This window comes from Acomys minous, assembly GCF_964271855.1.
Source record: "Acomys minous genome assembly, chromosome: 6".
NCBI lineage: Eukaryota > Metazoa > Chordata > Mammalia > Rodentia > Muridae > Acomys > Acomys minous.
In genome coordinates this window covers 84,177,443-84,201,283 of record NC_140487.1, presented here as the reverse complement: position 1 = coordinate 84,201,283, position 23,841 = coordinate 84,177,443, and the positions used below count along the sequence as shown (strand labels likewise).

Sequence of the window (23,841 nt, the reverse complement as noted above, 5' to 3'; positions counted from 1 at the left end):
ACTTTACCACTACCACCCAGGTGGCGGTGGCTCACGCCTTTAATCCCAGCACTTAGGAGGCAGAGGCAGGCAGATCTCTACATTAGAGGCCAGCCTGGTCTACAGAGTGAGTTTCAGGACAGCCAGGGCTACGCAGAGAAACCCTGTCTTGAAAAACTAAAAACAAACAAACAAATACCACCCAGAGTCTTCAAGCTTATGGTTTATTTAGGATATCTAAGGGAAGACGGTGTCTTTGGGAGATGAGCATTCCTTGTGTAGGAGGACGCAGGGATGGTGGAAATGGGGGGCACAGTCTACCCCACCCAGGTCCTTCAGCTAAAGAGCTGTGCCGCCCTGACTGCACTGTCCCTAAACCCCACCCCTCACTTTCTATCCTGGCCTGCTGTCACTTCACTGTAGTCCTGTTCAGTGGCTCAGAACTTTCTTTTTTTTTTTCTCCCACTATGACTGCCTCAGCAGTCACTGGGCACTTGGTTCACGCCTTTTCCAAATCTCCTAGGTTCTCTCTCCTCCCTGCAGCTTTATGAAAGCTGTCAAAATGAAAATGGAGTTGGCCGCGTCAGCCCTAACAAAAGGTAAGTAAGTAAAAACACATCAGCCCTGGAGGTTACGAAGAAAGACTTCCCATTCATGACTGGCTAATAATAGCAGCTGCCATGAAAGACAGCCACAGCCACCTTACACAAAACCACACTACTTCAGGGGCCTTTATTCCAGAAGCTGCCTGGCTTCAGAATGGCATCACCCACAGTGCTAGGACCTTGTGGCCAAGGATTTTGTTTGCAATCTGCCCTGTTTTTTTGCTTTTAGAAACCTTTCTCACTTCAGTTCCCTTGAGAACACACATAGCTTAGGATAGCACATGCATTCCCATTGCAAGGCTCCGCAGTTCCCAAACACACAAAGGCGATCTCTGAGCCTTCCTCTGATTGTTATTTAAGTTGACATCTTAATATAAAACTTCCCCCGTGCAAACCTGTTTCCAGGGCCCTGGTCAGAGTCAAGATCCTAAATCTCTGGTACTATTATGATTGTGTTCCTTCAGGCAAAGACAGACAAACATGGGTGCCTGAGCTCACCGTTGCCTTCAGATGTAATCGACTCTCTTACTTTGGAGACATACCCTTCACATCCTATTCACCAGCACTCTGACCAGTGTCAGCTGCCCTGACCTTGAAGAGTTCCTTTCTGCGCCCGTGGGTTTTTCCATCAGGCACACTGCATATCAGCCCTAATTCAGCTCTCAACTGATCCCTAACTCTGCATGATACAATTATGCACAGACTGTTCCCTCTGCTTCTAAGCTCTTCCTTTTCTTCTGGACATGAGTTTATTTGTCTTTCAAATCCCTGTTTAGCTCTATTTTAAAAAAATATTTATTTATTATTTATAGAGTTTTCTGCCTGCATGTATACCTGCATACCAGAGGAAGGCACCAGACCATATTATGGATGGTTGTGAGCCACCATGTGGTTGCTGGGAATTGAACTCAGGACCTTCGGAAGAGCAGTCAGTGCTCTTAACCTCTGATCCATCTCTCCAGCCCCCTGTTTGGCTCTTGCTTTTTAAATACCATCCCTGGGGGTCCCAGACACGCACTCCTTCTTTAAGCTTATATAGCACATTGCTCATATTTCCTGTATAACATATGCTATGCTATATTGCAGCTGATATAAATGATTAACAGTGATTTATTGCTTACAGGCTTACATCTCTCACTCGACTGAGAATATGAAAGCAATAACAACTTGTCACATATTTTATAAAACGCTTCAAGGGACAAATTTGAAAGTGCCCAACACAAAAAGTTACAAATGTTTAAGGAGACAGAAATGCTAATTACTCTGATTTGGTCATTATATATTGCATACATGAAACAAATTATCCCTTTGTAAACCATAAAGATACCTGATTTTTTTTCAGAAAATACATTTAACCAAACAAAAAGAGCCTTGTAGAGTTTGTCTTAGGATCCAAGGCTCGTGTCTGGTGACAAACATGTTTCCTTTCTACAACTGGCTACTTGGATGGGGGAGGTGAGATAAGAAGTGGGCAGGAGAAGTTCATGATGGTACCCACTGCTTCCCCCTGTAATAAAGCAAATCTCAGTGACTGTTCTGTCTGTCTTGCCCAAAGCTCAGTGCCTTCTGTGTGCCATCCCTGTCTAGAGAGGAAAGAAACAGTTCTGTCCCGTAAGATGAGTCAACAGAGGTGAGACAGTTACAGACAACTTAGTACTTACCCCTGTTTCCTTCTGGGAATTAGCCCCTCACAGTTTCTTTTGTTTTCATATAAATCATTGCAAACTTTAGGTCTTGGTCTCTTTTCTTCCATATCTAGTTGGATTAATTTCCTATCACATCACTCTTAAATTGAACATCCTCAGTGACTTGTCAAAAATATGTGCTTTCTTTACCACAGAGTTCAAAGTCTCACATTTGCCTATCACCCATTTCCTTAACACATCACCCCAATCACTTCCCTCTCCCATTGCTTTGTTCTCACCTCGTGGTCACCAAGGAAACACAGTGATTAGATTAGTATTTTGGACATGTTTAGGGCAACAAACGCATATGAAGGGCAAGGTGGGAGTCACACTGTGTGTCAGGGCAGCACAAGGCAAAGGAACCTGGGCTAGTAGGCCTGGGAGAAACTAAGAGGTAGAAAGAAATCAGGAGAAAGAGGGGGTGATGGTAAAGGCACCCCCGGCAGATGCCTAAGGAGTCCTAGAAGAGCTGGATCAATTCCAGATTGACAGAAGAAGAAGAAGAAGAAGAAGAAGAAGAAGAAGAAGAAGAAGAAGAAAAAGGAGGAGGAGGAGGAGGAGGAGAGGGAGAAGGAGAAGGACAAGAAGTTGCAGTGGGTTGAAATTTCTCCAGATAGGTTTCACACAGGCAAGTCTGTTAACTGAAAACCAAAGGAAAGGGCTTATCAAAAAAACCCCAAAAAACAAAACAACAACAACAACAACAACAACAACAAAATAGAAGATAACACTACAGGATAAGTCAATGTGAGACTAAGACATGATCTAGGAGAGTATTTTAAGGATAATGGAAATTTTACTGTTTACTTGGACCAGGAATAATGTGGAACACAGACACAACTGTGGGCATAAAAGAATATACATATATTTAAAAGCAATAAACTGAGTTCTTTTCTTTTTATGTTTTTGTGTGTGTGTATGTGTGTTTTTAAGACAGGATCTCTCTGTGTAGCCTTGGCTGTCCTGGACTCACTTTGTAGACCAGGCTGGCCTCGAACTCACAGCGATCCACCTGCCTCTGCCTCCAGAGTGCTGGGATTAAAGGCGTGCGCCACCACACCCGGCTTGATTTCTTTTCAAGAACAAGAGAGAACTTTAAGTTGGGCGGGTAGGGGCTGGTAGGGGGAGGATCTTCGAGGAGTCAGGAAGGGGAATGAATATGATCAAATATGTTTATGAAACCCTCTAAGAGGAAATGAAAACATTACTTAAAGGTAAATAAATAAAAGCGCGAGACAGGTACTTACAGTGTGGGAGAACCGTTTGGTTCTGCTAATGTAATGCTTGCCTTCGTTGCTTTCGTCACTAAATCCAAACTCAACGATCGACTTCAATTTAAAACCCAACTTGAAACTAGACTTGCTGGCTGCTTTCTCTGTCACATTGCGTTCAAAATCTGAATATGATTCGTATTCCGTAAGTGCAAATTCATATTTGCTTTGGGTCTATAGAAAGAAAAAGTGTATTTTAAATATGCTTTGGTTCAAACCATCATCATTGTATATTCACTGTGCTCTTACTATATGGCAGAGCTGAGCTAGTGACTCTGGAAACATAAGAATATCAAGGACAGCTTGCATCCCCAGGCCCCTGCCCAGCAGGAGAGGCAGACCTATTCAGTCCTGTGGTTCATGGCCAGAGGTGGGAGTTTGGCTTGGGTTTCCAGTTGGCGGGAAAGCAGGGGGTGGGGGTGTCCAGGGCTGTGGATTGGTCCTGAGCAGAGGTATGAAGCCAAGTGGGATGCTCTCAGCAAGTGCCTGGATGCTGGTACACGAAGCAGAAGATGCAAGAGTCAGGGGAATGGGTAGATGATGTAAGAGAACATTGTGGTACTGGGATGTTGAGGTTTTTCAGTCTCTTGTTCTGGTCTATAGTGTACTTCAAACATGAGCCAAGAGAGGAAGGAGGAGGGGTGGCCATTCTGGGACAGCATGGCAGTTAGAATGAAGGGAACAAATCAGGTGTGTGTGTGTGTGTGTGTGTGTGTGTGTGTGTGTGTGTGTGTGTGTAAATAAGAGCAGCCGCAAAATCCAGAAGAGAATTTCAGATCCCCTGGAACAGGAGTGACAGATGGTTGTGGACCACCTGATGTAGGTGTCAGGAACTAAGCCTAGGTCATCCGCAAGAGCAGCAACTGCTCTTAATCACCGAACTATCTTTCCAGCCCCAGGAGTGCATCATTTTATAACTTAAATATTTACATCAATGACTGGCTTGCTGGGAGGGACATGGTAGTGATGGGGACAGAGAGCATGAGCCGAGAACTCTCTGTGACAGCAGATGCGATGATGCCCACTTAGCCATATGACCTCACTGATTGTCTCACTTGAGGCAATCAGGAAACAGAGATAGGAAAATAGAGGCTCTGGGCATTTAGGACTGCATAGGCAGCAAGCTGACAGGCCAGTACACTCATGTGATTATCACATCCTAAGCTCTGTCTTTAGCATAGCCATCGACAACTGTCATACAACCATCACAGCTCTGGTTGATGTTGCTACACGCAGCACACTGTCAGCACAAGGTCTTGTATTAGGGTCCACCTGCTTGGTACCAGAAGACACTGGACGCCAAGAGGAAGAGGTATGTAAAAGCTGCACAGCTGGCAGGCCGCAGCATGCTCAGCAAGCAAGTCCCTCACTGCTGGCAGCGACTACCTCGCTGTCCCTTACCTGTGGAGTGTAGCCTTCCACGTTGTACGGCTTCCTAAACTTGGTGTTCAGGATGTAGTGGGGGGAGCATCCGCCAGCGTAATACTGATGATCAAGAACTGGGCCCTCAAAAGTGTTTGTGAACAGATTTATCCTGGAAGGAGGGCAAAAAACAAGGGGGGAAAACTCAGGCTGTGGGGTTGGAACATCTCCATTGGAAATTAGCAGTTTTTGTGGAATGAAACTCAAACCTCTTGGTTCTATCTTTGAGGCCATGGGAATCTGATACATATCAACTCAACCCCTTCCTTTTGATCTTTGTGCTATTGAATTTTCTGTGTATGGATTTTTGCTTGCCTGTATGTCTATGCACCATGTCCATGCCTGGTATGGTATGCAGAGGCTAGAAGAGAGCATCAAATCCCCTCAGACAGTTGTGAACCACCTTGTGGGTGTTAAACATTGATCCCTGGTCCTTTGGAAAAGCAGCCAGAGCTCTTCTCCACTGAGCCACCTCTCCAGACCCGCCACCTCAGCACGGTCATCTCAGACCAAGCCCAAAACACCTGCACAGGCCTGTCTCTGGCCCTTTGTCTTTCTGCCAGTGTACTCTTCTCCTTCCAGGGCAAGAAGCTCTCCTAAAGGCATTGCTGGGCCCTACTACTGACTTTGAATGTCTTCCCTGCTTCTTTCTAGCTGTGTGACCAACCCCTGGAGCTCACTTAACTATTGAGAGCATCACTTTTCCTATCTTGGATGTGGATACTTGTGATGCCTTGAGAAGCACTCCCACCCAAGTGAGGAGTTTCTCTTTGAAGACTGGCAGTTACTTAGAGAGAACACAGCTTTACTGCCTTCTTTTCCAGTGGCATTCTTTATAATGATTCTTATTGTGCATAAAGAAATGGGTTCACTCATCCAGTTACAGGCTAAGATGCTGCAAGGATGTGTCAAGAAAGCAGAGTGAATGCTGGGTCTTCTTGGCTCTTTCTGACCTTGCTCCTTTGTCCTTGCAGAAGAGTGGACCAGTGCTTATATCTCCAGAAGCTGGGACACACTTGGAAAACAAACCTATCTTGTTTCCAAAGGCCCCAGAAATCCTTTCTTTTCTGCATGGTGGATGCTGGGAACTAGGGACATAGAACTAGATAGGACCAACGACTTAAGTTGTCTATAGGATTCAAGAGCTGTGCTTAGAATGCACCCGGAACAGCAGATTGTGAGAGTAAAAACTAAGGCTCACTCCAGCCCTTGAATAAGTCTTAGTGTTCCTAGATCAACCCTCCCGTGGCCCATGTCTGTTCATGGCATGCGATTCTGGAATAAGATGGAATTGCCCTCAGAGAACACATGGAGGCACCCACTTATACTACATCCTTTCTAGCCCAGAAAGAAAAGCAAGTGACTGTCCCTATCCACCCCCGTGTCTAGCCGTCCCATCAACCCAACACAGCTGTATCAACTTACCCACTGGCCAGAATGCCAATGGCCCAGTACTGCTCCATTTCCTGTTGGCATTTTTTATAAACCCTCTTACAGTTTGCTTCATCCGATTGGTCTCCGCAATCGTTGTCCCCGTTGCAGAGGAGTCTGCGATTCACACACCTCCCTGGGGTGGAGAGAGGGGACTAGACTCACACGGCTGTGATGAGAGGCTGAGCACTGCTGCCGCCAGGCGTGTGGCCTTTAGCACCTGTTCTCATCAGTCTTCATGTAGCAAGCCTGACTGAAAATGACACTAACAGCTCACCCCCCATTTTATCACCTCCCCTTGAAGGAGTTCAGTGCCATAGTTTTGAAAACACTGAGGAGAGATTCTCTGGAACCATCTGTGAAGGTGAAGGCAATGTGCCTAAGAAGCAGGGAACAGGTGGGCTGCCAGGATGGTAGCATGGAACAACCCCTTCTCTGAGTAGCACCAGCTAAGCCATCTTGCCTCTGTGACCCAACCTCCTGCCTCAGTTCCCTTTCCTGTAAAGTGCAGGCCCCAGTCATCATAGTGTCCCCACCATGAGCCAGGTGTTTCAAGTGAGTGACTACAAATAGAATCCATTTGTGGAAAGTACTGCAAAAGCGGATCAGGGCTGGGGTTAGTGTTTCAGAGAGCCAAGCGCACGTTGCAAGTAAATATTTACAGCACAGCTAGGACCTTTACCTGCCTAATCGTGAATCCTTTCTCTAATCCACATTACTTTTAGCACCATCATCTGTATCACTTTTGTTTCCTCCACAATTTTTTTTGTACGTTCTTGGGGAGATAAAGCCCACAAGACAGGTGTTTCTGCTTCCTTAGACATGTTGGGTCATTTTAAACCAATGTCTTTTGGTTATAAAAGGCAGAAAAATAACAACCTGGTCTTCAAATGTTTCTTACAAGGCACTTAAACTAAAGCCCGCATGAATAGCCATTATGGCTCTGGGTGAGACCATGGAACGCTGGCCATAATGAGTCCTTGGGTATACTGTAAAAAAGTCTCTCAGATTTATTGGTTGGAAATTTTACATTTGCGGTAAGCCCCAGAAATCACTGTGATTATCCCTGTCTCTCATTTGGAAGCCCTGGACCACAATCCACAATGGTACAGTGAATGGAACATCCCTCCAGATACTTTAGGGTGAAGGATACCTGTTTGTGCCAGAGACTTGAAGAAATGGAGACATCTAGATTTACTGGGATAAGCCGAGTGAGTAAGTTGGGAAAACACATTCATTTGTGTGCTGTTCCCTTCCTCCTGCCCATCTTCCCATCTCCCTCAGCGCTCTGCCCAGAGTCCAGCTTCTAGACCCAATATCTGTTCCGTTTGATCCCCCCGCTCTGGTTGGAGTCTTTCAGAGGATAGAGATGAGATATGACAGATTTTGATTTACATTCAGAATTTTAGAATTTTAGACTCACCAGAACAGGAACATATTCTCTACAAGGTTGCCAAATACAAATAGCCAAAACACTGTGGATGTAATATTAATATAATTGCTGATTGTTTTATGGTTCTACTTGCTCTATGTAGCTTATTTTACATGTGTATAATAATAGAAATGTGTTTGTAAAAAATATTATTAAACAAAAAAGATATGCGAATGGCAGGGCCCATGTCTCCAAAGCCTTTCATTGGTACGTGATGCCACTTACACCTCTTAACTGTTTCAGGTTTGGGCACATTTTACTCCACCTCAGGGCTCTGAGAGCAACAGCAGAGCTGATGTGTGACACAAAGCTTTTACCTCCTTTTGTCACATGATATTTATTGTTTATGACTACCTCATAAGGTATTAACATCACCGTTATGGTTTGAGTGGGAATGTCCCTCATAAGCTCATGTGCGTGGAGGTGGTGGAACTGTTTGAGAAAGATTAGGAGGTGTAGCCTTGGTAGAGGAGGTGGGTCACTGGGGGCAGGCTCTGCGGTTTTCAAAGCCTCCTGACATTTTCACTTAGCTCTGTCTCTTGCTTCCAGATCAAGATGTGAGCTCCCAGTTTTTTCTGCCTTTGTTCTACCATCATAGACCCCAACCCTTTGAGACCGGAAGCCCAATTAAATTCTTTCTCCTATACGTTGTCTTGGTTAGGGTGTCTTAGCAATAGAAAAGTATCTAATGCAACACTTGAGTTCTGCTGGTGTAATCCAAATCCAAAAAGGATAGATGAGATTTTTGGGACGACACCATCAGAATCAGGCCTGACCCAGGACTTCCGATTCCAGCACACCTCACTTACGTCACTGAATGTAGCTGAGCATCTAGATTCTCGCTGCAGCTCCTCCCCTGACCTGCTGGGTGATTTGAGGCAAGGAACCAATCCAAGCTTTGATTTCTTATGATGCAAAATTGAGGATAACAATGATGCTACCTTGCCATAGGTATGCCTTCATGGGATAGCACCCAGGTTTGTGGCAAGGAGTCCCCTGACCTGTAATCCTGATCTTCATGAACCATAAATGTCTGTACCTTCATCGTCACACAGTATTCTCTGCTTTTCGAGCTTATTTTCCCATTCCCACATACATTCATACCTGTCTGTGCACACACAAAGCCTTCACATCGCACTTGACTTCTGCAGGGTCGGTTGGTAACACAATCTTCAACTTCTTTGTCGGAGAAGTCACACAAGTCCCCATGGAACTGAGAGGGCCGGAGCAAGTAAGTATGTCTATACTGTAACAGACAGAAACAAAGGGACCTATTGAGAGGACCTCAGCGACTGCAGGAGCTAAGGACACTGTATACCAATGGTTACCAACCAACCTGGGGTGCTGGGATAGCATACAGTTGGCTGGTTGCTGTTGCCCAATTCTTGTGTTCTCTTCACCACATACATTGAGGTCCTATGCAATTTTCTGACTGTTTCTCCCTGAGGTTGGGAGATTAGTCTTGAGTCTTTGTCTCTTCTGTGGTCACCAAGATCTGTTGTGGGTGAACTAGGCTTGGGCTTTGGAATCAAACATTAATAAAGGGGCTCCGATAGTTAGTTTAACAATAAACTAACTCTCAGCGTTATTATTCCAATGTGGGATTCATATGTTGTCACATATTGCTTAAGGCATCATTGTGATACAGATGAAGAAGTGTGTGCTCTGGAAGCTCCGGCTGATGCTGGTACTTCCTAGTTGTATGATGTCAGGCAGGTAGCTTAGCCTTTAGAATCTGAATTTACTCATCTGTAAAATGGGGGAGGGGGCAATGAATTACCTAAAAGTACAGTTTAGAATTTTTGTTGTATGTTACAGATTTGTTCACATTACATATTATGAATTATGTACTAATTTATGTCATATATAATTATATGTTAGCTCAAGTTCATGTTTTTCAGGCACAAAGTAGGTACCCAGTTTCTTGTCATTTTAAAAATTATCCACTATTTTAGGAATCAATATTGCTATGTCCCTCTTCCTCTTTATTTATTCTGAAATTATTGATTACTCTATCTCATATTTAAAAGGTAGGTATTTTTGCTTGCTTGCCTGTTGTTGTTGTTTTTTAAATCATCATTAAGCATACCGGTTTGCCTTCAAAAGAAGAGGGTCACTGACGGTGGCAGGAGGCACCAGGCAGTGACAACACGGTGCAGTGGAAACAAGACAGGGCTGGTGCAAAGTACCCTTTAAGCTCATAGTGAAATCCCCAATGCAAAAGGAAGAGACAGAAACTGGCTTCTGGTAAGGACATCGAGGCTGAGATGTGAGCACTGAGGAGTAGTATCAGGCAGATGCAGGGGACAAGAACAGGATGGCCAAGAACAACCTGGGTAGAGGAAGGTTTAGGGTCAAACTGAGAGACTAAAGGATGTGTCTTCTTATTCCAGAGACCAGAGATGGATTCTTTAAGGATGAAGAGGACTGTAAGAGGGGTATAAGAAGGAGACTAGGGAAGCTGGAAAGAGACAGAGGCGGGCAGGCAGTCAGGGATGCCAGGCTGCATAAGGGGGGCAAAACAGAAGGAAGTGTTCACACTGGGTGGCAAATCAGTAGAGTGTCCCCACTTCAGAGTGACATAAGACACTGATACTCATTGTAGGACATCTATACTGTGATGACTCTGGAGACACAGAAAGGAGTACAGTCCCTGTCCTTGGAGTCTCACTCTTCTTTGAAGGAAGACATAGGCCTGTAAGACTTTGAGGGACAAACAAACAAACATACAAACAAACAAACAAAAACCAGGAAACCATCACCAAATGAACTACAGAAGAAGCCTATCTCCATATAATGTATGATAAACCCACAGAAAATGCCATGCTAAATGGGGTAAAGTTGAAGGTATATCTTTGAAAATCTGCGACAAGATAGCATGCCTACTCAACATAGAACTGCAAGTGAAAGGGAGAGCAATCAAGCAGAAGAAAGAAATAAAAGGCAGATAAATCGAAAGGGGGAGTTGCAGCAGGTCAATAGAATGACCTGATCCTGTCTACAAAAATCTCTCAAGAGTCCGCCAGATCACTGCTGCAGTTGATACATACACTAAAGTTACAGGACATAAAATTAACATGCAAAATCCAATAGCGTTTTGTACTTTTGAATAAACAGGTTGAAAAAGAGCTTAAAACCCATCATGGTCATATGAATAGCTATGGTCCCCATACAGTCATGCATCTGAATGGCCTTGGAGGAAGTGTGTCACTGTGGAGGTGAACTTTAAGGTCATATATGCTCAAGCTATGTTCAATGTGGCACACAGTCTCCTTCTGCTGCCTGCACATCAAAACGTAGAACTCCTGGCAGCTCCTCCAGAACTATGTCCGCCCACACAGCACCATGCTTTCCAGCATGACAATAATACACTAAATCTCTAAAACTGTAAGCCAGCCCCCAATTAAATGTTTCCCTTTATATGAGTTGCTGTGGTCATGGTGTCTCTTCCCAGCAGTGAAACCCTAACTAAGACAATCATTTTATTTATAGCATCCTCAAAATAATGAGATAGGTAGAAATAAATTTAACGTAGAGAGTAACAGATCATTATAATGAAAAAAAAAAAACCCTTAGAGGACAGGAGACATTTTGTTTTCACAGATTAGAAGAAGTAATGTTAAGATGTCCACACTTCCCAAGGTAATTAGCGACTTGATGAGATTCCTATAAAAGCATGAGTTACAGTGTTTACAGATGTAGTGGGGGGGGGGAACTCACAAAATTAATATAGAACCACAAAACATCCAAAATAATGAAAATAATTCTGAGTAAATAGAATAAGGCAAGGGGCATCACAACCCAAGACTTTGAGGCATTCCACAAAGCTAGGGTGATCACAAATGTATGGTGTAGACACAGAGAGAAAATCCAGAAATGAATCCACATACTTATGGCCATCAGAGTTTTCTAAGACACAAGGAATATATACTCTAGAAAAGTCCATCTCTTAAAAAAAAGTGGTTCTGGGCATCGTGTACACAAGGAGGAATCTCTCAGTAGGTGACTTGCTTACCTTACAAGCATGAGCATCTGAGCTCAGTCCGTGAAACCCACTTTTAAATAGCCAGGTGTAATGGTGTGAGCTTGAAGCGCCAAGGGTAGGGAGGCAGAGACAGCATAACCCTAGGACTCCCTGACCAGGCAGTCTAGCTCATTTGGCAATTTCAGGCAAGTGGGAGATCCTATCTCAAAAAAGGTAAATGGAGCTGATGAATGACTTCTTCATCTGTGCGTGCACACACAAGTACATATGAACATACACACAGAGAAACACAAATGAACACTTGACACACATCTATAGAAGACCGAAACTAGGTAGGCTCTTATATACAATACCAACTTTCCAGGTATGGTGGCTTATGCCTTTAGTCCTAACACTTGGAAGGCAGAGGCAAGTACATCTCTGAGTTGGAGGCCACCTCGTATACAGAGTGAGTTTCAGGACAGACAGGGCAAACAACAACAGAACCCGATCAACCAAAAAAAAAAAAACAGAGCTAAAACCATCCCAAACAAACAAACAAAAACCGTTCAATCAAACAAAACTAAAACCAAAACAAAAACAAAACAAAAAAAGAAACTCTAATATAAAATGTAATAATAAGATATAATATAAGATCCTAAATTATGCAACTGTTGGAAGAAACCATAGGGGAAACACTTCCGATACAAAAGTTTTCATACTTTAGTCAAGAAAAGCAAAGCTAGGCAAACGGGATTAGATCATACTAGAAGACGTCTGTATATACAAGGAGGGAGGGAAATATCGGCAAAAAGCTAATACCCAGGATATATAAGGAATTCAAAGAGCAGAAACATTTCTAATGATCTGAGTTTAAAATGGGCATATGTTCCCTACAATTATATTTACATGATAATATACAAATGGCAGAAGTGCTGAGAAGTGTTTTGTACCCTGTCCATAGGATTATAAATTAATATAACCATTGTGGATTATGGGAAGCAGTACTGGAGGATCTACGAAAGGGAAAGAAGGCAGGAGGAAGAGAAAATTTAAAAATTAAAAACCCTTGAAAATAGATTTATCATATGAGCCAACAGTCTCAATACTGAGTATATATATCCAGAGGAAATTATGACATTTTGTCAACAATAGACTTGAACTATATTTATTACATCAAGACTCGCCATAGCCAAAATAAGAGATCAACAAAGATGTTCATCAGGAGATGAATGGATTTAAATGGTATGATTGACAGTGAAATACTAGTCTTCTATAAAAGTATGATCCAGTCATTTGTGCCTTTGTGGCAACATGGATGGATTCTGAGAACATCGTGTAAAGGGAAATAAGCTAGACAGAGAAAGTCAATCATAGGTTCTCACTCATTTGTAGAAGCAAAACTACTTTATCACAGGAGTAGAGAATCTAGGGGCTTGGAAGGATGAGAGGGAGAGAGAGAGAGAGAGAGAGAGAGAGAGAGAGAGAGAGAGAGAGAGAGAGAGAGAGAGAGTTGCTTATCAAAACACTGTATATAGTGGTTCTAATTCTCTATAATACAAGAGATAAATCCATAATAATTGTACAGTTCAAAGTAACAAGGAGGCGGGCGATGTTGACGTTTCCCTACATGCCAGCACAAGATAACAATCATGTTTGAGTGACAGAAAGGCTAATATTACTCTGGCCTGATCCTTACAAAGTACATATAGATATCGAGTTATAAAAGGATACTCCACAAATAAGCACAAATGTAAAGCTGCACATCCACAAGGAGACTCCCATAAGACTAAGCCCCAGGCTCTGGAGACAAAATGGCTTTGAGGAGGATGGAAAGATGGGAGGAAACACACCTGGTCATGGTTGAGAGGTTTCACCGTGCACCAGGCATGGAGCCTGCAGGCAGGGCTGATGCTAGCTGAGTGAGGCTCTGGCTGCCTCACTGGCTCATGCTCAGTCCTGGTTCATGGTGCAGAGGAGGCAATTATCCAGATAATTGGATCAATGTTGATAACTTCAGCAAGACAGCCTACTCTGGGAAGAGAACGATAGCGCTTGGCTCTCCCCATTGATCCAATTAATTGGGTAATTGTCCTGGGCTAACTTCCTCAGCCTCTTCAGAGTCTTTGCCATGATAGGTCTGGGTTCCTGAGGAGCCAAGGGGATGGCAACCATTCTCTGTCTCTCTTTTTTCTGACGCATCTGCTTTGTTCAGAGCTAAGGTCCTGAGTCGGCTCTCCCGTTACAAGGGAACTGAGGGAAAAGCACCACAGAGACTAGGTTTACAGGCAGAGAAGTCAGTAAGGACCCCATGGCCTGAGCTAAGGCTTGCATCTGCTACTAGAGGGCACTAAGAAGCCACTTAGCTGCTCGAGGTCTCCATTCACCAATCTAACAGAACACGTGACGACAGCCACCATCTTTTCCTTGTATAAATGTCAGAAAACAGGATGAGCTCACATATAAGAGGTTTACGAAGCACCTGTTACATCGTGCACACTTGAGAGAACACTGAATGTTTAGGGCAGTAAATGACAAGAATCACAGTACGATATGTGCTAGGGCATAGGGTAGAGGGGCCCTAAAGAAGTACGTAAAAGTTGCTTTGTCTGAGCAGAGCTGGGGCTGATGGGTAGTCAGGGAAGGCTTCACGGAAGAGGTTTCCCTGAGCAGGGTTTCAAGTCCTGAGTCATGTTAGTAAGTGAAGGCAACGGGGAAGGTCAGTGCTGGCTGAGAAACCAATATGAGCAGAGGCCAAGAGGGAGGGACGCAGCTGGAAGAATAGGAGAGCTGAGGCCAGGTTAGGTGATGCAGAGGTATGGCCTTGATCCTTAGGGCACATCTGGGGAAAGACTGGGTAGATGTAGTTTTGTGGTTGCTTCCCTGCCTATGATGGATAGAAAGGGCAGGTCAGAGGCAGGAAGCTGCTAAGAGACAGCTGTATGGAAAGCACTGGAATACCACACGGAGCATCTGCTTACTGTTGAAAACATAGAGAAAAGAAGGGCCACCCCAACAGCTAGGACCTTAAAGGGTAGACTATGGCCAGGTACCAGCATCAGTGCCTCTGCCAGGCTCGTTTGTGACTAGCCTTTTTCTCTACTCCCCACCCCTGCCCAGAAGTTTAGTGCTCATCCAAGCCCTAGGATCTTACCCTTTTCTTCTGACAGGGGTCACACGCAGTCCAGGAGGACCAGCTGGATCGCTCACAGTCAACAGGTTCTGGGCCGGCATCCACACTCCGCACTGTCCTGCTCTTTACAAGGCTCCCATTGACTGCATTTGCCCCAAAGAAATCGAGCTTCTCACCTCTAAAAATGATTGGAAGAGAAGGATGAGCATCGTGAAGAAACTGCATTCTCTATCGCCCATCAATTATCCATCCAATAAACAGAGATCAGATTATGAGCACAAGGTAGGTAGGTGATCGTTTCAGTACTAGTTAATATTTATTGAGTCCCCCAGGAAGTGCCTGACGTTAGGACTACGCTGGTGGAGTACTGAGCTCTGGGTAGAAGACAGTGTCTCAGCACCGTGTGGCTTCTGATTTCCAGTCTGTATGAACTTCCTTTTCCTCCTCCACACAGTAGCTGAGATGTATTCCCTTCTGCAGCTGTTTCTGGATTATAAGTGATAGTCTGACAGGTGAGCCCTTAACAAAGCCTTATGGACTATGGATACATGGGGAATCTAATCACGGTAACTTACTTCCTACATCTGAGCCTCTTTTTTTTATCCTCTAGAGATGGAGGGGTTTGGACTATGTGCTGCTTTTTCATATTAAAAATCCATGAAACATTTGCCGAGATACTGAATTGATATTGAAGATATTAGTTTTCAGGGGGATATGGCACGGGGTGTACTTCACAGAGAAACATCCCTTGCTTCTTAGCCTGGCAGGCAATAGTGAAATGCATGCAGGCTTCATGGCCAGGGCTGGGTGTGTAGAGGGTAGGTGTGAGTTAATGGTGTCCGGAGGCTACAGAGAGGGTGAGAGACTGGTGAGGGAAGCTGAGCCAGGCTAGAGAAATTGGTAAGTGCTCAGGTGGAAGTGGTAGAAAGTGGTCAGCAAATGGGTGGGTTGGAAGGGTATGGGACAAAGGGATGCATGTAGGCTGATGCTGGCATCCTTGAATACCTAGGTGGTGGGGACCCAGGAGGACAGAGATGTTGGGGAAGATGGTGGAAGTAGGCTAAGCTCTTGGTGCCCGTGGGATGTCTACATAAACTCACTCAGGACACAGTTCTTACCTGGGTCTGAAATCAGGAAAGTCTGAAATCTGTGCTAGAGATACAGATCTGATCATGGGACACTAAGGAGGGAAATGACTGGACTTTTTTGAGAGAAGTGGGTCAAGTATGTTAGTTCTTTTTCTGTCATTGCGCTAAAACGTTATGGCTAAGGCAACTTATAGAAGGGTTTATTTGATTTACATTTCCAAGGGAGTAAGACAGCAGGCAGCAGACACAGCAGCTAGAGTAGAAACTGAGGGCTTGAACCACAGCAGGAAGCAGAAAAAGGCAAGCTGAAAATGGCATCAGGCATGACATCAAACCTAGGCCCCAGGGATGTACGTATTCCGTCAGTGACACCCCTCCTGAGACTACCCAAACATCACCACCAGCTGGACCCAAGTATTTAATACCTGAGCCTATGGGGGGATTTTCTCATTCAAACTACCACACCAAGGAAATGTGCTTTAGGGGCCACTCGTGATGCAGAAGAGGAGGGGAGCTGGTATCGGGTTGAGCCAGGCAGGGCATGAAGCATCCGTGGAGATGAGCGAACCTTGGAAATGGCCAGAGGGCAGAGGAGTCGTGCCTTCAGTGCAGACAAGCAACATGGGAACTGAACTATATCTAAAGTGTAAGGCAGGCTCTGTGTTGAGTTCCCGGCACACAGCTGAGCCAAGTGAATGAGTGAACTCATTTCCTCTGTGTGAGCTTCAGTTTTCCTACTTAGACCATGGTAGGTGGATTATGAAGTTTTTTTTTAAAATCTCTTCCCATGAGTATGAATATCACTGTAAGATTCCCTTGTAATTTGTGCTTCTTTTAAAGTTAAACAGGAGGTGAGAGGAAGAAAGGAGTGAAGATTTATTGAGGATCTAGGATGTGTTTTCTTAGGCTTTCATCCCATCCCACAGATGTGCTGGAAGGTAACCATGGAGTGTCCTCACCTGGACAGATGCTGACATGGCTCAGAGAGACACAGCATGCCTACTGCAGTGAAACCAGCTGTGGGATCTAAGAGTTAGGTCGGCCTGATCCTGAACATACACACACTCCAGTCACCTTCCACCACTCCATAGATGTCTGCAAGGCTTGTTTCATCCCTGTCTCTAAGATTAAGCCATTAGGGGAAACATCACAAAGCTTCCACTGTCAAGCACACAGGATGTCACCCCAAACAAGGTCATTACCAACACATTCTCACTTGGCAAAAGTCCTAAAAGGAGGATAATGTTAACTACTGTGAGCTCCATTTCCATGACTGCCCCAGAGACTAGCAAAAAATCAATTGCCTAGTAAAGTTGGATCTTTAACAAAAGGTCAAAGACTCTACTGGAAACCACAGGTGGGTACTTGAAAGTGGTTACTGAGGCAGGATGCTGCACGCCAGCTGGGACCCTCTGAAGGGCTCCTCTCTACTAATTTGCTGGGGTTTGACAAAACAATACTGTCTGTGATTTGGCTTCTCCTAAGTATGTATTTGACAGCTCTGCGGGGTACCCTCTTCCTATTTCAACTACAAAGCAGAGTACACTGTTTTATTCCAAGTATCAACCCGATTCGGGGCCACAGTGGAGGCCGAGTGGAGAAGTAATGTGCACAGTCGCTATTAAGAGTCACAATTATTTTCCTCTCCAAGATTTCAGAACACATTAATGAGCAAGATGATGGCTTACAGAAGGAACTTGCGAAAAGTAGTTATAACCACCAGATCTCTCATTTCTACACCCAATCTCCATTATGGAGGTGGCAATATAATGGAATAATCAGCTGAATACATAGTTTGTAAATTACATCGGGTAAAAGTGTGGTTCATTAGTGTTACAAAATGCAATCCTAAAAGAAAGGCTAAGTGTCGAGAGTCCCATCTTGATTTGGAGAGTGGCATGGCGTTGCACTAACGACAGGTCCAACTGAGGCCTCTACATGCATCTATGCGCGCCCTCCATCCCGAGGGATTTGTACCGAGACAAACACACTGGCTTAGCTTCTGCCGAAATGCCTCCATATGGGGAGAGCAGATAAGACAGAGTAATAGAGGCACTGCATATGGTCACAGTATATTACGCACATGTATGGAAGTGCCATAATGAAAGCCCAACATGCAATTAACAGACACAAATGCAAAGCTCAACTCCTCTGTAACATAAAAGTGCCTCAAGAAGCACTGAAAATTAATAATCACTCAGGGCCCCATACCCACATTGACCCCTGTCAATCTTCTGCCACACTCTGCATGGACTTTTTAACTAAAAGGTGTTTTCAGCAGTTAGGCATCTGAGCTTTACACCAGCCCCAGTCCTGTTTGTTTTCCATCTTCTTCAGAGGCAACAGCTGTCACACACACATGCTGTGTGTCATTCCAGTGTCTTGTAAATGCTTTCATACACAACGTGCCGTGTGCAGCTTCACCTCCCCGTGCATTGCTGAGGCCTTGTGCATTGTTCTGCATCTGGCTCCTGACCACCCACGTGGACCAGATCCACACTGGTTCCTAAAGGGACCTGGCTCCCTTCTCTCATCTGCATGTTCTCTCCTAGAACATCCCTTGCATATCATTGGTTCTTTGGAGGTATTCACATTCTAACAACAAAGTCTGCAATTTAAAAAAGTGTTAGTATAAGTAGCCTTTTATACCTCACCAGAAAGATGCCCCTCCTGAGGAAATGCTGGCACAGACAATCCTTTCTTTGGGGTGCACAGAACGGGTTTTTTTTTGCCAGCCTTAGGACACATCACTCTGAGTCCAGGATTCCTATTCCCCCTTCTCTGATCAAAATAAAGATGGATCCATCAAGCAGAGCAGGATTAGGTCAGCAGTAAATTTCCAGTCCTCAGCTTATATGGATGGGGCACGTCAATATATTTTGGCTTTCTGTGGAAATGCCCTGACACAACAACTTTCTTGTCACACTCAATTTGTTCAGCAGCTGCATCCCTGTGCAAACAGCATCTTCCATTTTGTTGGAGGGAGGTGGCTTCTGGGTGTGTATGTGGGGGGGGGGGGCGGAGAAGGAAGGTTTCCCATTTCTCTCTGTCATTTGCTGTTGGAGACGTGGAATTTAAAGCAACATCTCAACATGGTAAGTGTGCGTCCAAGAGAAACATCCTAGGTATCCAGCAAGTCAGGTGGAGGGGACTGCGTGTTGAGGGGAATCAGGAAGCAGAGGGGATGTTTTATTTCTGCAACAACACCCCCCACGCCCACCCCCAACAAATGGATTGAGTGGCCTCAAGAGTCACACCATAAAAAGAAAAAAAAAAGAGTCACACCGTCTTCAAGCCTCAGTTTTCCCTTCTTTCTACAACCATATAAAACACGATGACTGCAAGGATGACAGTACATGCCTGGAGCAAAGTGACAACCAATAATGATCAATAGGGCCACATGACAATGTGACCCGAGCAAATGAAATGACCACGAGCCTCACAGCACCACGAAGGAGGATGCAGAACGTCCTGCCTGTGAGCAGAATACGTTTCTTCTGCTTTTTTGTGTCTGATACTCAAAGGCATGCTGTGTTCAGCACAGGCTTGTAGAAATCACAGGTGAAGAGCAGAATATTCAACCAGGAGTCAGGGAAGGGCTGGAGGCTCGCTGAGTGTGAGCCATTGTCTCCCTCCCCCCCCCCCCCCGTCCCCTTCCCCCAAAAGAATAAGTTTGTCCTTCCACAGAGTGAGAACAAGGGGCCATTCCCTTGCTCACGTGACACAGCTGTGAATTTTATAGCCCACACTTTTCTCCCCTGGCAGAAGAGCAGCCTCTATGTCAAAGGGAACTTGCCAATCCATACATCGCATTGTGGTACCCCTTCCCCTCAAACCCTCTCTGCCTGAAGGCTAAGGCTTGCATCTCCTAGATACCTGTACCCATTCCTCTTCCCAGTTTCCACCTTGATGTCTGCTCCACAGTACTGAAATGTACCTGGAGCCTCGGGAACAAGCCAGGCTCTCTCACAACTCCATGCCTTCTCATATGCTGTGACTTCTATCTGGTGCATGCTTCGCCCCTTGCCAGGGCCCCTGCTCAGGAAGACTGGGCACGCTCCGCACTTGCTGCTTGTCCCTGCGCCAGCTCTCACAGGCCTCTGTCTTCACTCCCACATTGCCAGGCTCCCTGAGAACATGAGTTTGAGTTGTGTTCCATTCTGTATCTTCCAGGGCAGTCAAGGGGCAGTGTACAGGGACATGCTGCTTCTGGAAGGGTTGCATGAGCCCTCTCCTCCAAGCACACTATCACTGGGTACTGCAGAGTCTTCTGTGCCCAAAAGTAAATGCACGGAAAGCCTTGGCAGCAGAGTTGGTCTCTTCACCAAGTTGAGGGTCGTTCTAATTCTAAATGTGAGTCTGGAGTGTCTTGTGGGTGGTGAAGACTCAAAATCCTGGTCCTTGAGAAGGTGCTCAGTAGGGACTGAGCTCAGAATGTGGCGCTGCTCACCCTGATGAGCGGTTACTGTCAGGGACCTGTGCTCATGAGCATTCAGGTACCTGAGCATTCCACCTCTTATGGTGGGAACTGCTCAGGCACAAGAGGGTCTTCAGATGGTGCTGGCACACCCTTCCCTGCAACTCATGTCTGAGCCCTGACTAAGATTATTATTGCCTTTAGCTGTTTCTCATTCTATGCATGGATACTTTGATGAAACAAATCAGTTTCTTGGAACAAACATCTGAGAGAGGGGAAAAGTGAAAGCGAGGAAGCAAGAGTTTGAGAGACCTACTCATCCACTCACCCTAGATATATTGGTCTGATAAAAAGGTAGAGCAAGACACTGCCATTTATTAAGATGACTCATGTGAACTGGCTAGTTTTTCATTATATAATAAACCGTCTTCTGCATAAAGAGCCAGACCAAAGCTTCACTGAGAATGTAGCACTTGTTCCCTATTCTTCTCAGCACAACAGGATACGTTTAAGCATGTCAGGTCTTTAACAGGCACCTTTGTTGAAGCCAGCCACCTGGGTTCATAACGACTCAGAAGGATTTGTTGATCTTAATTTTATCAGACACATGCACATTGCTTTAAGAGACGTTCTGGCGGGGTTGGTCAGCATTATGTGGCTCTCTGCTTTCTTCCACAGGATTGATCAGGAAATCATCTGCGCCCATCACTTACCTGGAACCGAGGAAATGGAGACATGCTAGGACAGCGCAGAGAAGAAACGACTCTGTCGGTGTCCTCCAAGCCTGAGCTCCTGTCTTCATGCTGTCTGTGTGGCAGGAACTCCAGGGAGGCTCCTGGGTGCATGACAGGCCTATGCACTGTTGCTACTTTCAGTGCTGTTCCCACAGAGCAAACAGCTCAGCAAAGCAAACAGGAGCCGCTGCCTGGAACCTCAGTCGACTTTGCACAGCAGCAGAAATGTACTCACTTGTGACGCTGCAAACCAACGACAGTGAGTTAAACTGCAATTCCATGCAAGTTACCCCACCTGGGCACCTCAGGTAGCCACATACCATAGCCTCCCTGAAATGGCGAGGATCGGATATGTTACTGTAGAGAAAGCAGTGAGCTCAGCACATGCTCTGCTCTCAGCAAAAGGACTGCAGGGTCTGGAGTCAAACGGGCCTGGAGTTGAGTCCCAGATCCGTAGCAACTCTAAGCAGGGCTCCAGAGCCCACGTACATGACTTAGAATTCCTTCTATATGCCTTCCAACTGAGTTCAAATTCTTCCTCTATGATTCTCAACTGAACACATACTACCCACTCTGTAAAACAGATAACCACTGTGCTCACCTCCCGGTGCTGTGCTGAAGGGAAATGATAGGAGATAAGTTAAAAATATGCATTAAAAACGTCACAATGAAACCCATTATTATGATGCTTAGTATCTGCTAGTAAAACCTGAGGACATGAGGACATTTAACTATTCAGAACACACTGAGCATTGCCAGGCAGGTACATGGCCCCTCCATATGCAGCTGGCACTCGCTATTTCCTCTTGATCAAATGCCTCAGAGCGGCAAGAATTAGATGAAATACTGAACGTGCTAATGTCATGCAAAGAGATATTGAACAAATTATAATTTTAAAAAAATATGCAAATATGCATTGAAGAATTAACACAACTTCTATAGAGTCTTATTTATGGGGCATTCAGCCCTGAGCTTGCTAGGAAGTAAAGGTTAGTGGCCAATGATTCAGGAAAATTCAACATTTGTTTCTAATATTTCCTGGAGACTGTTGAGAGCCACAGGTAATATACCTGAGTGGCTACCAGATTCTTCACCTACCACTTCCCTTGATTTCCAGGTTCTAGAAACCCTGGTTCCTTCTCTATGGCTGATCACAGCCAAGGCAGGTATCACTCACAACCCTCAGTCTACTATTTGTGCCTAGCAGGTGGCTAGGCATCCCCATTCACAGCTTTCTGTTGCTCAGGATGGATCCCAGGTACACCTGCCACCCCTCCCTGTTCAGTCAACTTAAAGGACAGACCACACATAAACACTGTAGAAATAGCACAATCTACTCAGACACTTACTTTAATACCTTAATGCTTTTTGGAGTCTAGGGAGATGGCTTGGTATGTAAGGGCACCTGTGCAACAGGGAGACTAAGCTCAGGTCTTCAGTACCCATGTTTAAAAACAACACTGAAAGCAAAATTCCACTAGGTACAGTCACAGGCACCTATAGTGAACACAATCTCCAGGACCAGGAGACCTTGTCTTGAAGGAATAAGACAGAAAATTGTAGAGGAGCACACTGGGTGTCCTCCTCTGACCACTGTATACGTATGGTTGTACACAAACACCATTGGAAGGAAGGAAGGGAGGGAGGGAGGGAAAGAATGGAGGGAGGGAGGAAGGAAGAGAGGAAGGGAGGGAGGGAGGGAGAGAGGAAGGGAAGGAGGGAGGGAGAGAGGAAGGGAAAGAGGGAGGGAGAGAGGAAGGGAGAGAGGGAGGGAGGAAGGGAAGGAGGAAGGAAGGAAAGGAGGGAGTGAGGGAGGGAGGGAAGGGAGGAAAGGGAGGGAGGGGAGGGAGGGAGGCAGGGAAGGAAAGGAGGGAGGGAGGAAGGAAGGAAAGGAGGGAGGGAGGGACAGACAGAGGGAGGGAGGCAGGGAAGGGAGGGAGAGAGAGAGGGAGGGAGGGAGGGAGGGAAGGAAGGAAGGAAGGAAGGAAGGAAAGAAAAGAAGCTTCTATCAGGCATGAGGTGGGCATTTATATATTTCAGTCCTACTTGGACTGTGACCCTGATTCCAACCTGGAGACAATAGAGAATTAGGAACCCAGTGAGGAACCTTGGGGGCGGGGCATGTGACTTGTAGCACATGAGGGTGGGATAGAAAAAGCATTTGCTGTTCTTTGCCACTACACATTTCTCCCAGACTCTCTCATTTGTAAAACAGAGGCCATTCATTGGCATCCCCTCCATGGGTTGTCTCCAGATTTGAATGTTTAAAATGTGAGACTCTTCACCTACTTCCTATACAAGTTGGGATGCTCTCCTTGCCCAGCACCTCTCTTTGTCTGCTGGAGTAGCTGGTCTGGGGTTGGGCATGAAGAAAAGGGTTGAAGGGACATTTTGGGAAGCTAGTGGCCCCCCTCACATTCACAGTGCGCACAGCACAGAGCACATATGATACAGTAAACCAACCTGTCCGTATTACAGTCACCATTAACTCAAACACAAGGCACTGTCCCACCAACATCCCCAAAGGATGCAGTTGACCTGAACCTTGACACAATTGATTGCTGTAGTTAATCATTGGTAAGCAGGCAGAAAATTGAGTTCCAAGAATGACCTCTGTTCCTACCCATGTGTGTGTTAGTTTGCTTCCTAATGCCGTGATAAAGAAACCACCTCCAAAAGC

General features: G+C 45.2%; 1 protein-coding gene across 1 annotated transcript in view; it reads right to left on the bottom strand.

Moving 5' to 3' along the window:
* Positions 1 to 21,306, bottom strand: part of C8B (complement C8 beta chain) — a 37,045-nt gene extending 15,739 nt beyond the window's left edge. Inside the window, exons 1-6 of the mRNA XM_084787245.1 lie at positions 21,141 to 21,306; positions 14,944 to 15,100; positions 8,930 to 9,071; positions 6,388 to 6,529; positions 4,942 to 5,074; positions 3,517 to 3,714 (exon numbers count right to left, since the gene is read on the bottom strand). Coding sequence (XP_084643371.1) covers positions 3,517 to 3,714; positions 4,942 to 5,074; positions 6,388 to 6,529; positions 8,930 to 9,071; positions 14,944 to 15,100; positions 21,141 to 21,229 — 861 coding nt within the window. The 5' untranslated portion in view covers positions 21,230 to 21,306. The remainder of the gene's footprint in view (positions 1 to 3,516; positions 3,715 to 4,941; positions 5,075 to 6,387; positions 6,530 to 8,929; positions 9,072 to 14,943; positions 15,101 to 21,140) is intronic.
* Between the last annotated feature and the right edge of the window lie 2,535 nt (positions 21,307 to 23,841).